This window comes from Ammospiza caudacuta, chromosome 32 (genome assembly GCF_027887145.1).
Source record: "Ammospiza caudacuta isolate bAmmCau1 chromosome 32, bAmmCau1.pri, whole genome shotgun sequence".
NCBI classification, from domain to species: domain Eukaryota; kingdom Metazoa; phylum Chordata; class Aves; order Passeriformes; family Passerellidae; genus Ammospiza; species Ammospiza caudacuta.
In genome coordinates this window covers 3,190,697-3,203,745 of record NC_080624.1, presented here as the reverse complement: position 1 = coordinate 3,203,745, position 13,049 = coordinate 3,190,697, and the positions used below count along the sequence as shown (strand labels likewise).

General features: G+C 63.0%; 1 protein-coding gene across 1 annotated transcript in view; it reads left to right on the top strand.

Moving 5' to 3' along the window:
* Positions 1–13,049, top strand: part of HUWE1 (HECT, UBA and WWE domain containing E3 ubiquitin protein ligase 1) — a 71,291-nt gene that overhangs the window by 24,812 nt on the left and 33,430 nt on the right. Inside the window, 13 exon segments of the mRNA XM_058822306.1 lie at positions 129–281; positions 1,120–1,247; positions 1,335–1,416; positions 2,110–2,286; positions 2,803–2,929; positions 3,671–4,116; positions 4,963–5,158; positions 6,194–6,361; positions 7,931–8,073; positions 8,952–9,018; positions 9,713–9,921; positions 10,943–11,154; positions 12,634–12,813. Of these exon segments, the coding sequence (XP_058678289.1) occupies positions 129–281; positions 1,120–1,247; positions 1,335–1,416; positions 2,110–2,286; positions 2,803–2,929; positions 3,671–4,116; positions 4,963–5,158; positions 6,194–6,361; positions 7,931–8,073; positions 8,952–9,018; positions 9,713–9,921; positions 10,943–11,154; positions 12,634–12,813 (2,288 nt within the window).

Genomic DNA, 13,049 nt, shown 5'->3' with positions numbered 1-13,049 from the left:
TGATCCCCACTTCTCCCTGGTCCCTACTGCCCCCTGACCCCACTGACCCCCAGTGACCACTGACCCTGCTGACCCCACTGACCCCTGACCCTGCTGACCACTGACCCTCTGACCACTCGTCCCCCCAGGTGTGGGAGGCAGCCGATGTCCTGATCAAGGCGGCCGTGCCGCTGACCACCAGCGACACCAAGACGGTGTCGGAGTGGATCAGCCAAATGGCCACCCTGCCCCAGGCCTCCAACCTGGCCACGCGCATCCTGCTGCTCACCCTGCTCTTCGAGGTACCTCAAAACCTGGGGGAGTGATCACAAAACCTGGGGGGGTTAACCCCAAAACCTGGGGGCAGTGACCACAGAATGTGGGGAATGACCACAAGACTTGGGGTGAACCCAAAACCTGGGGGAGTGACCCCAAAACCCAGGGGAGTGACCACAGAACCTGGGGGTGTGACCACAGAATGTGGGGGGATGACCACAAAACTTGGGGTGAACCCAAAACCTGGGTGGAGCAGCCCAAAACCTTGGGGGGCCACCATACCTGAGGGGACCCCAAAACCTGGGGAATGACCCCAAAAAGCTGTGAGGGGGGAACCTAAAGCCTGGGAGGACTCCAGAACCTGGGGAGTGACTCCAAAACCTGGGGAGACACCCCAAAACTTGGGGGGAACACCCCTGGGTCCCTGGGCCTCACATCCCTCACAAAACTGCCAGGTGCTTTCCAGAGGTGGCTCATTTTCCATAAATCCTGAGGTTTGGGGTTGTTTTGGGGTGCTTTGAGGGTGTTTTGGGGGTGTTTGGAATGGTTTGTGGGGTGCTGATATTTTTGGGGTGCCCCAGGAGCTGAAGCTGCCCTGTGGCCCCTTGGGAGGGTTCAGCTGTGTGCTGGTTTCTGTGGATATTTTGGGGCAGTTTCTGGGTATTTTGGTCACGATTTTGGGGGTATTTTGTTGGATATTTTGGGGTGCTCCAGGAGCTGAAGCTGCCCTGTGCTGCCATGGTGGGGTCCAGCGGTGTGCTGGTTTCTGTGGATATTTTGGGGCTGTTTCTGGATATTTTGGTCGGGATTTTGGGGGTGTTTCGGTGGATATTTTGGGGTGCTGATGTTTTTGGGGTGCCCCAGGAGCTGAAGCTGCCTTGTGCCCGCGTGGTGGAGTCCAGCTGCGTGCTGGACGTGCTGATCAAGCTGCTGGAGGTGGTGCAGCCCTGCCTGCAGGCTGCCAAGGAGCACAAGGAGGTGCAGACCCCCAAGTAAGGAGTGACCCCTTGCAGACCCCCCAGAACCCCCCCAAAACCACCCTGGGATGCTCTCACAACTCTTCTGCCCCCCCAAAAAAGGTGGATCACCCCTGTGCTGCTGCTGATTGATTTCTATGAGAAGACGGCCGTGTCCTCCAAGCGCCGCGCGCAGATGAACAAGGTGGGAGGGCTGGGGGGAATTTGGGGGGTCCTGGGGGGAATTTGGGGGGTCCTGAGGGTTTTGGGGGGGCTGGAAGGGGACATGGGGAGCTCCTGGGGACACGTGGTGGGGCTGGGAGGGGAGTGGAGCAGCCAGGGTGACACAGGGGATGGCACACAGAGCCCTTGGGGACACAGGGGGTGACACAGGGGGTGACACCCAGAGCCCTGGGGGACACAGGGGGTGACACCCAGAGTCCTGGGGAAGACCCTTGGGGTTCTGGGGCACACAGGGGGTGACACTCAGAGTTTTGGGAGACGTGGGGTCACACACAGGGTCCTGGGGGACACAGGGGGTGACACAGGGTCCTGAGGAGGAGCCTTGTGGCCCTGGGGGACACAGGGAGTGACACAGGAGTGACACAAAGAGTCCTGGGAGACACAGGGGGTGACACTGGATGACACACAGGGTCCTGAGGAGGAGCCTTGGAGTTCTGGGGGATACAGGGGGTGACACAAAGGGTCCTGGGGGACACGGGGAGAGATGTGAAGGGTCTCTGGTGACACACAGAGTCCTGAGGGATACACGATGTCCCTGTGATGGGGACAATGACCTCACACCCCCACCACACCCAGCACTACCCTGAGCAAGGTTTGGGGGGCACATGAGGGGCTCCAAACCACTGACTCCCCCCCCTCCCCATGTCCCCCCCAGTACCTGCAGGCCACTGGGAACAACTGGCGCTGGTTTGACGACCGCTCTGGCCGCTGGTGCAGCTACAGCGCCAGCAACAACAGCACCATCGACGCGGCCTGGAGAGCCGGGGAGCCCAGCGTGCGCTTCACGGCCGGCAGGCGGCGCTACACCGTGCAGTTCACCACCATGGTGCAGGTGAGGGGCTGGGGACAGGCTGGGGGGCATGGGGACAGGGGCTGGGGGCAACCAGGGCATGGGGACACAGCCCCAGGGCTTGGGGGCATTGCCCAGAGTTCAGGGACGCAGCCCCAGGGTCATGGGGACACACCACTACACCGTGCAGTTCACCACCATGGTGCAGGTGAGAGGCTGGGGACATGGCCCTGGGGCATGGGGACATGGGCTGGGGTCAGCCAGGCCATGGGGACACAGCCCCAGGGCTTGGGGACACGGCCCTGGCATCAGCCAGGGTATGGGGACATAGGCCAGGGTCATGGGGACACAGCCCTGGGGCACGGGGACACATCCTGGACACAGACCAGGGTCACCCAGGGCAGGGGGACACTCCCCTAAGGGCAGGGGACAGACCCCTGGTGCCACCCAGCCCAGGGGAACACAGCCCCAGTGTCACCCACTGCAGGGGACACCCTGCTGGTGTCACCCCATGGGGAGGAGCCCCGGTGTCACCCCTGTCACCCCCGGTGTCCCCAGGTGAACGAGGAGACCGGGAACCGGCGCCCGGTGATGCTGACGCTGCTGAGACCCCCCCGCGCCGGGAAGGGCCGTGACGAGGGGGGGGCCGAGGACCCCGAGGGGAAGGGCAAGGACGAGACCCCCGGTATGGGGCTGGAAGGGGGCGGAGGGGGGTTCTGAGGGGTTTTGGGGGGGCAAGGAGGTTATGGGGGCATTGGAGGGGTTTTGGGGGGTCTGAGCGGTGATGGGGAGGGGTCTGAGGGGTTTAGGGGGATGTCTGAGGGGTTTTGGGGAAGTCTGAGGGGTTTTGGGGGGGCAAGGAGGTTATGGGAGCATCAGAGAGGTTTTGGGAGGTCTGAGAGGTGATGGGGAGGGGTCTGAGGGGTTTTGGGGGAGTCTGGGGTCAGAATGGTCATGGCAGGTCATAGAGGCCACAGTGGGGTCAGAATGGCTATGGGGGGGTCACGGGGGGGGGCAACTGAATGGCCATGGGAGGTGAGAATGGTCATGGGGGAGGGTCAGAACGGCCATGGGGGAGTCACAGAGATCATGGTGGGATCAGAATGGTAATGGGGGGCTCAGAATGGTCACGGTGGGATCAGAATGGTTATGGGGGTCAGAATGGTCACAGTGGGATCAGAATGATCATGGGAGGTCAGAATGGTCACAGTGGGATCAGAATGATCATGGGAGGTCAGAATGGTCACAGTGGGATCAGAATGATCATGGGAGGTCAGAATGGTCACGGTGGGATCAGAATGATCATGATGGGGTCAGAATGGCCATGAGGGGGGAGTCACAGGGACCACAACTAAGTGCCCAAGACCCCCCAGCCATACCCACCCCCCAAAACCCACCCTCCTCACCCCTTTCCTCCTCCCCACAGCTCCAGACCCCCCTTCTACAGACGAAGACCCCCCTTCCACCACCACAACCACCACCACCACCAGCACCACCACCACTCCCACCGCCCCCTGCCCATCCCCTCACTGCCCCACTCCCACCCCCGAGGAGCCGCGGGACGACCCCGGCGCCGACGCCGAGGCTCCGGTGCGGGGCCTGGCGGAGGAGGCGGTGCCGGCCGTGCTGCGGGCGTGCGTCAGCATGCTGGGGGTGCCCGTGGACCCCGACACGCTGCACGCCACGCTGCGCCTGTGCCTGCGCCTGACGCGGCAGCACAAGCACGCGCTGCTGTTCGCCGAGCTGCGCTCCACGCGCACCATCCTGGCGCTCACACAGAGCTCCGGCTTCACCGGCTTCACGCCGCTCGTCACGCTGCTCTTCCGGCACATCATCGAGGATCCCTGCACGCTGAGGCACACCATGGAGAAGGTGAGGGGTGGGAGAGGGGAGAGAGGGGCTTTGGGGGTGAGGGTGAGGGGATTTGGGGCTAGGGGAGAGGGGGATTGGGGGGGGTGGGGGTAAGGGGGAAGGGAAGGGAAGGGAAGGGAAGGGAGAGGGGTTTTCAGGGCTGGGGATGAGGGGAATAAAGGGAGATGGAAGTTGGGGGGTTTGGGGTGAGGAGAATAAAGGGAGAGGGGATTGGGGAGCTGGGGGAGAGGGGATGGGGAGCTGGGGTGAAGGGAAGGGGAGCTGGGGGTAAAGGGAGAGGGGATTGAGGAGCTGGAGGAGAGGGGATAGGGGTGCTGGGGATGAGAGGGGTGGGCTGAGGGAGAGGAAATTGGGGAACTGAGGGTAATGAAAGAGTAAATTGGGGAGCTGGGGGAGAGGGGAATAAAGGGAGAGGGGAGAGAGAACTGGGAGAGGGGAAGGGCATTGGGGGGCTGAGGGGGTGGGGGGATAAGGGGAGAGGGGAGTTGGGGGGGCTGGGGAGAGGAAATTGGGGGGCTGGGGGAGAGGAGATTGCAGCTGCAAGGGACAAGGGGATCAGGGAACTGGGGATCATGGGGACAAGGGGATCAGGGAATTGGGGGTCGTGGGGACAAGGGGATCAGGGAATTGGGGGTCATGGGGACAAGGGGATCAGGGAATTGGGGGTCATGGGGACAAGGGGATCAGGGAATTGGGGGTCATGGGGACAAGGAAATCTGGGAATTGTCGCTCTGGGGCCAGCAGGGCCAAGGAGGGCTCTGGGGCTCTGGCTCCCACGGGAAGCTCTCCCGGGGGTGCCCCTCTGGCCCCGTGCCCACGATGTCCCTGCCATGTCCCCGTGCCCAGGTGGTTCGCTCAGCAGCCACGAGCGGGGCGGGCAGCACCACCTCGGGGGTGGTTTCTGGCAGCCTGGGCTCTCGGGAGGTGAATTACATCCTGCGGGTGCTGGGCCCCGCCGCCTGCCGCAGCCCCAACGTCTTCACCGAGGTGGCCACGGGCTGCATCCGCATCGCCCTGCCCGCGCCGCGCGGCTCCGGCACCGGTGAGGGGCACGGGGGTCCTGGGGGGGGGGTGGGTACCTGGAACAGGCTCCTGGAAGGGGGCTGGGATGTGGGGGGGATCCTGGGGAGGGGCTGGGATGTTGGAGGGGATCCTGGAGAGGGGCTGGGATGTGGGAGGGGATCCTGGGGAGGGTCTGGGTACCTGGAACAGGCTCCTGGAGGGGGACTGGGATGATGGCTGGATCCTGGAGGGGGGATAGGGACCAGGCAGGTCCTGGAGGGGTCATGGGGACATTGATGGCGCTCCTGGAGGGGGCATTGGGAGCACCTGGGGAGGGTCTGGGTATATGGAACAGGCTCCTGGAGGGGGGCCTGGGACATGGGGGGGCTTCTGGAGGGGGTCTGGGATGTGGGAGGGATCCTGGAGGGGGCCTGGGTTGTTGGGTGGATTCTGGGGAGGGTCTGGGTATATGGAACAGGCTCCTGGAGGGGGGTCTGGGATGTGAGGAAAGATCCTGGAGACTTGGAACAGGCTCCTGGAAGGGGGTCTGGGACATGGGGGGGACTCCTGGGGAGGGTCTTGGTACATGGAACAGGCTCCTGGAGGGGGGTGGGGGATCCCGGGGAGGGTCTGAGTACCTGGGACAGGCTCCGGGAGGGGCCTGGGATGTGAGGGGGATTCCTAAAAGGGGGACAGGGACATAGGTGGAATCCCAGGCATCTGTAGTGAGGTCCTGGGAGGATTCATGGAGGGGATCCCAAGGTGCCTTTATGCCCAAAAAACGGGGTTCCAAGGGTGTCTCAGAATGGGGGTTCTAGGGGTGCCTTTATCCCACAAAAATGAGGTCCTGGGGATTCTTTTTCCCTTAGAATGGGGGTCCCAAGGGTGCCTCTCTCCCTACAAATGAGGTCCCAGGGGTCCCTTTACCCTCAGAACAGGGGTCTCTCGGAATGGGGATCCCAGCGGTGCCTCCACCCCCCAAAAACCAGCATCCCATCTCATCCATATTCCCAACCTGACACTGCTGAGGATCCCCCCAAATCCCTGACCCCCAATTTCACCCCCAATTTCCCAGCCTCTGACGACGAGTTTGAGAACCTGCGGATCAAGGGCCCCAACGCGGTGCAGCTGGTGAAGACCACGCCGGCCAAGGCGGCTGCGCTGCCGCCCATCCCCGAGCCCATCCGGGACGTCATCTACGACATGCTCAACGCCCTGGCTGCCTACCACGCTCCTGACGAGGGTACGGGGGGCTCAGGGTGGGCAGAGGGAGGAGCGGGGTGCATGTGGAACTGGATTTGGGGTGTGCTGTGCAATGCCCTGGGTGCCCACCACACCCCTGTGGGTGTCCTGTGCAATGCCCTGGGTGCCCACCATGCCCCTGTGCAATGCCCTGGGTGCCCACCACGCCCCTGTGCAATGCCCTGGGTGCCCACCATACCCCTGTGCAATGTCCTGGGTGCCCACCACGCCCCTGTGCAATGCCCTGGGTGCCCACCATGCCCCTGTGGGTGTCCTGTGCAATGCCCTGGGTGCCCACCACATCCCTGATGAGGGTATGGGGGGCTCAGGAGGTTCAGGGTGGGCAGAGGGAGGAGTGGGGTGCACGTGGAACTGGATTTGGGGTGTCCTGTGCAATGCCCTGGGTGCTCACTGTGCCCCTGTGGGTGTCCTGTGCAATGCCCTGGGTGCCCGCCGTGCCCCTGTGGGTGTCCTGTGTGATGTCCTGGGCCTCTGATAAGGGTTTGGGGGACTTGGGGAACCCCCACAATGGGGGCAGACACCCCCAGAGAAATTTGGGGTGCATGGGGAACAGGAATTGGGGTGTCCTACTCGATGCCACGGGTGTCTGCCAGACTCCTACAAGGGTTTGGGGGACTTGGGATGGGACAGACACCCCCAGGTAGGTTTGGGGTGCAGGGAGAGGAGTGGGGAGCACGTGGAACTGGAATTGGGGTGTCCTGTGTGATGTCCTGAGTGTTTGCCAAACTCTGACAAGGGTTTGGGGGGCTTGGGTAACCCCCATAATGGGGGCAGACAGCCCCAGGGAGGTTTGGGGTGCACAGAGACAAGTGGAGTGCATGTGGAACTGGAATTGGGGTGTCCATATAGGGAAGGAATTGGGGTGTCCATATAGGGACAGAATTGGGGTGTCCATAGAGGAGGAATTGGGGTGTCCATATAGGGAAGGAATTGGGGTGTCCATACAGGGGAGGAATTGGGGTGTCCATATAGGAGGAATTGGGGTGTCCATATAGGAGGAATTGGGGTATCCATATAGGGAAGGAATTGGGGTGTCCATACAGGGAAGGAATTGGGGTGTCCATACAGGGGGAATTGTGGTGTTTCTACAGGGAAGGGATTGGAATGTCCATATAGGGACAGAATTGGGGTGTCCATATAGGAGGAATTGAGGTGTCCATATAGGAGGAATTGAGGTGTCTGTATAAGGGGAATGGGAGTGTCCATATAGGGAAGGATTTGGGGTACCCATATGGGAAGAATTGGGGTGTCCATATAGGGAAAGAATTGAGGTGCCCGTATAGAAGGAATTGGGGTGTCCATATAGGGAAGGAATTGGGGTGTCCAAATAGAGATTGAATTGGGGTGCCCATGTAGGGAGAATTGGGGTGTCCCATGTAGGGAAGGGATTGGAATGTCCATATAGGAGGAGTTGTGGTGTTTTTATTGGGAAGGAATTGGGGTGTCCATATAGGGACAGAAATGGGGTGTCCCTATAGGGGGCAACCAGGGTGCCCCAACCCCTCTGGGGGTACCCCCTGTCCCCCCTGAGCGCCGTGTCCCCACACAGGTGACAAGGGGGACCCCAAGAGCGCGGCGCCCAGCGAGGTGAGCCAGCTGCTGTCGGACATTGGGGACGACATGTACCAGCAGTACCGCAGCCTCACCCGCCCGCCCGCCGACTTCGACCCCCCTGCCGGCTTCGCCATCAACGTACGGGGCCTTGGGGGCGGTCCTGGGGGGATTGAGGGGCGGTTTGGGGGCGCTGAGAGGGGATTTGGGGGGCTTGACCATGTTCTGGGGGGCTGAGGGGTGGTTTGGGGGGCCTGGGGGGTGGTTTGGGGGGGCTGGGAGGGGATTGGGGGGGGGGGGTGAGGGGTGGTTTGGGGGAGCTGAGGGGTGATTTGAGGGGCTGTAAGGGGATTTGGGGGGGCTTGGGGGGTCCTGGGGGGCCTAAGGGGCGGTTTGGGGGGACTAGGAAGGGATTTGGGGGCACTGAGGGATGGTTTGGGGGGATTGGGAAGGGATTTGGGGGGGCTGAGGGATGGTTTGGGGGGATTGGGAAGGGATTTGGGGGGGCTGAGGGGTGGTTTGAGGGGCTGGAAGGGGATTTGGGGGACTCGGAAGGGATTTGGGGCGGCTAAGGGGTTTGAGGGGCTGGAAGGGGATTTGGGGGTGTCCTGGGGGTGGCTAAGGGGTGGTTTGGGGAGGCTCAGGGGCAGTTTGGGGAGGGCTGAGAGGCATCTGGGTGTTTGGGGTGGGGGTTTGAAGGGACTGGGAGGGCATTTAGGGGGATTGAGGAGTGGTTTGGGGGGCTTTGGAGGGAGTTGGGGCTGGGGGATGATTTGGGGCAGCTGGGAGGAGATTTAGGGGGGCTGGGGGCAGTTTGGGGGGGCTGGGAGGGGATTTAGAGGGTCTTGGATGGGCTGAGGGGTGATTTGGGGGTGCTGGGGGTGGTTTTGGGGGCTGGGGGGGGCTGAGGGGTCTGAGGTGTGGTTTGGGTGGGGCTCAGGGGTGGTTTTGAGGGTCTGGGGGGGGTCTGTGTGGTTTTGGGGACCCCCTCAGGCTCTGATCCCCCCCTGCTCCCCCAGGCCCAGGTTTTTGCTGCTGACGGAGCCGCGGCTGAGACGCCGCCCTCGGGAACCCCCCAGGGAGAAGGTGGCACTGTCCCCTCGAGTCCCCTGGTGTCCCTGAGCCCCTGATGTCCCCCCCATGTCCCTGTGACCCCAATACTCCCAAACCCCCCAACATCATCTTTGTATCCCCGCACATCCGATGTCCCCTCTGTGTGCCCAAGGTCCCCCAGGCCGTCCAGTCCTTGAGTCCCCCACTGTCCCCTCCATGTCCCCAAGGTCCTCAAGGTCCCTTCTGTGTCTTTAAGACTCTGTCCGTCCCTCCTGCGCTCTGCACCCCCTAATTGTGCCCTCCTGTGACTCCCTGCTCCCCCATGTCCCCTCACTGTCCCCCGACCCTGTCCCCGTGCTCCTTGACTGTCCCCTGACCCTGTCCCCGTGTCCCCTGACTGTCCCCTGACCCTGTCCCCGTGTCCCCTGACGCTGTCCCCTGACTGTCCCCTGACCCTGTCCCCGTGCCCCCTGACCGTGTCCGCTGACCCTGTCCCCATGTCCCCTGACTGTCCCCTGACGCTGTCCCCGTGTCCCCTGACTGTCCCCTGACCCTGTCCCCATGTCCCCTGACCCTGTGCCCTGCCTGGCGCCTGATGCTGTTCTTGTGTCCCCTGACTGTCTCCTGACCCTGTCCCCGTGTCCCCTGACGCTGTCCCCTGACTGTCCCCTGACCCCATTCCTGTGTCCCCTGACTGTCCCCTGACGCTGTCCCCGTGTCCCTACAGCGTCCAGCCCCGAGGAGGGCCGCGAGGGCCGCAAGGAGAAGGAGGGGGAGCGCGGCGAGGAGCGGGGCCGGGCGCGGGGCTCCAAGCCCCTGATGCCCACCTCGACCATCCTGCGGCTGCTGGCAGAGCTGGTGCGCTCCTACGTGGGCATCGCCGCGCTGATCGCCAACTACAGCTACAGCGTGGGCCAGTCCGAGCTCATCAAGGAGGTGACACCGCGGGGACAGGCCACCAGGGGGGACAGGGGACAGGGTGTGCCCAGAGGGGCAGTCCCAGCTCATCAAGGAGGTGACACCGTGGGGACAGGCCACCAGGGGGGCAGGAGACAGGAACAGGGACAGAGAACAGGGACAGCTGTGTGTCTGTCAGTGTGTGCTTGCTGGGAGGGGCAGTCCCAGCTCATCAAGGAGGTGACACCGCGGGGACAGGCCACCAGGGGGGACAGGGGACAGGGTGTGCCCAGAGGGGCAGTCCCAGCTCATCAAGGAGGTGACACCGCGAGGACAGGGACACCAGAGGGACAGGGACAGCCGTGTGTCTGTCAGGGTGTGCCATGAGGGGCAGTCTGAGCTCATCAAGGAGGTGACACCAGGGACAGGGACACCAGAGGGACAGGGACAGCCGTGTGTCTGTCAGGGTGTGCCGTGAGGGACAGTCTGAGCTCATCAAGGAGGTGACACCAGGGACAGGGACAGGACAGCCGTGTGTCTGACAGGGTGTGCTTGGGTGGGTTCTGTCACCCCTCCTGTGCTTTGGGACCTGCTGTCACCATGGGGAGGGGTGTCACTTGTCACCCCTTGTAGAAAGGTGCCTTGTCACCTTGATTATTAGGGTCCCCTGTTCCCCTGTCGCAGGTTTGCTGTCCCCCCAGACACCTCAGTCCTGTCCCCTGTGCTCGGGGGTCCCTTGTCCCCACACCTTGGGGTCCCCTGTCACCTCATTGAGCAGGCCCCCTGTCCCCCCAGACACCTCAGTCCTGTCCCCTGTGCTCGGGGGTCCCTTGTCCCCACACCTTGGGGTCCCCTGTCCCCTCAGACACCTCAGTCCTGTCCCCTGTGCTCAGGGGTCCCTGTCCCCACACCTTGGGGTCCCCTGCCACCTCATCAAGCAGGTCCTCTGTCCCCCAAGCACCTCAGTCCTGTGCTCAGGGTCCCCTCACCCCGAAGGTCCCCCAGGTCCCCTGTGTCCCCTGGCCGTGGGTTCGGGTGCGTGACCCCCGTGTCCCCCCAGGACTGCAGCGTGCTGGCCTTTGTCCTGGACCACCTGCTGCCGCACCAGCAGAACGCCGAGGACAAGGACACGCCGGCGCTGGCGCGGCTCTTCCTGGCCAGCCTGGCCGCGGCCGGCAGCGGCACCGATGCCCAGGTGGCCCTGGTGAACGAGGTCAAGGCCGCCCTCGGGCGCGCCCTGGCCATGGCCGAGAGCACCGAGAAACATGCCAGGTGTGGGGACAGTGGGGGGGCAGCACGGGGGTGGCATGGGGGCAATGTGGGGACAGCTGGGGACAGTGTGGGGAGAACGTGAGGACAGCGTGGAGGCAGCTGGGGACAGTGTGGGGGCAATGGGGGCAGCTGAGGACAATGTTGAGGAAGCGTGGGGACAGCTGGGGACAATGTGGGGACAGTGTGGGGATAGCTGGGGAGAACGTGGGGGCAGCGTGGGGACAGTGTGGGTACAGCATGGGGGCAATGTGGGGACAGCTGGGGACAGTGTGGGTACAGCATGGGGGCAATGTGGGGACAGCTGGGGACAGTGTGGGGAAAACGTGAGGACAACGTGGGAACTGTGGGGACAGCTGGGGACAGCGTGGGGGCAATGGGGACAGCATGGGGGCAATGTGGGGACAGGTGGGGACAATGTGGGGGCAGCATGGGGACAATGTGGGGACAATGTGGGGACAGCTGAGGACACTGTGGGGATAGCTGGGGAGTGGGGGCAGTGTGAGGGCAATGAGGACAGTGTGGGGACAGCATGGGAGCAATGTGGGGGCAGCTGGGGACAATGTGGGGACAGTGGGAGTATGGGGACAGCGTGGGGGCAGCTGGGGATAGTGTGGGGACAGCTGGAGACAGCGTGAGGACACCTGGGGACGGCATGGGGATGACATGGGGGCAATGTGAGGACACCTGGGGACAGTGTGAGGACAGCATGAGGACAGTGTGGAGACAGCTGAGGACAACGTGGGGGTAGCTGGGGACAACATGGGGACAGCATGGGGACAATGTGAGGGCGGCTGGGGACAATGGGGACAACATGGAGGCAGTGTGGGGACAGCTGGGGACAATGTGGGGCTACTGCAGAGCCTGCCAAGGGACAATGTGAGGATGGCATGGGGACAGTGGGGCTACTGCAGAGGTGGCCTGGGGACAGTGTGAGGACAGTGTGGGGTCACTACAGAGACAGCCTTGAGGTGTCTCTCATCCTCTGTCCTCCCCCTGGAGTGACCGCTGTCCCCTTGGAGTGACCATTGTCCCCCTGGAATGACCACTTACCCCTTGGAGTGACCGGTGTCCCCTGGAGTGACCACTGTCCCCCAGAGTGTCCCCCCATACCCCCCAAGTGACCGCTGTCCCCCCTAAGTGACCGCTGTCTCTCATCCTTTATCCTCCACAACATGACTGGTGTCCCCTGTCCCCCTGGAGTGACCGCTGGACCTTAGAATGACCGCTGTCCCCCTGGAATGACCAGTGTCCCCCTGAGTGTCCCCTGCCCCCCTGGAATGACTGCTGTCCCTTGGAATGACCGGTGTCCCCCTGGAGTGACCGCTGTCCCCCTGGAGTGACCGCTGTCCCCCCGAGCGACCGCTGTTTCTCATCCTTTATCCTCCACACCATGATTGGTGTCCCCTGTCCCCCTGGAGTGACTCATGTGCCCTGGAGTGACCGCTGTCCCCCCGAGTGACCGCTGCGCTGTCCCCGCAGGCTCCAGGCCGTCATGTGCATCATCAGCACCATCATGGAGTCGTGCCCGTCCACCTCGAGCTTCTACAGCAGCGCGGCCAAGCCGCCGCACAACGGCATGAACAACATCATCCGCCTGTTCCTCAAGAAGGGGCTGGTCAACGACCTGGCCCGCGTGCCCCACAGCCTCGACCTGTCCAGGTGAGGGGCCCGAGGGGGTTTGGCGGGGGGGTTTTGAGGGGTTTTCAGGGGTCTTTGGGGGAGCTTGGTCGGGATTTTGAGGGATTTTCAGGGGTCTTGAGGGGGTTTGGGGAAGCTTCATTGGGGTTTTGAGGAGTTTTCAGGGGTCTTGAGGAGGTTTGGCGGAGCTTCGTTGGGGTGTTGAGGAGTTTTCAGGGGTCTTTGTGGGAGCTTCATTGGGGTTTTGGGGGATCTTG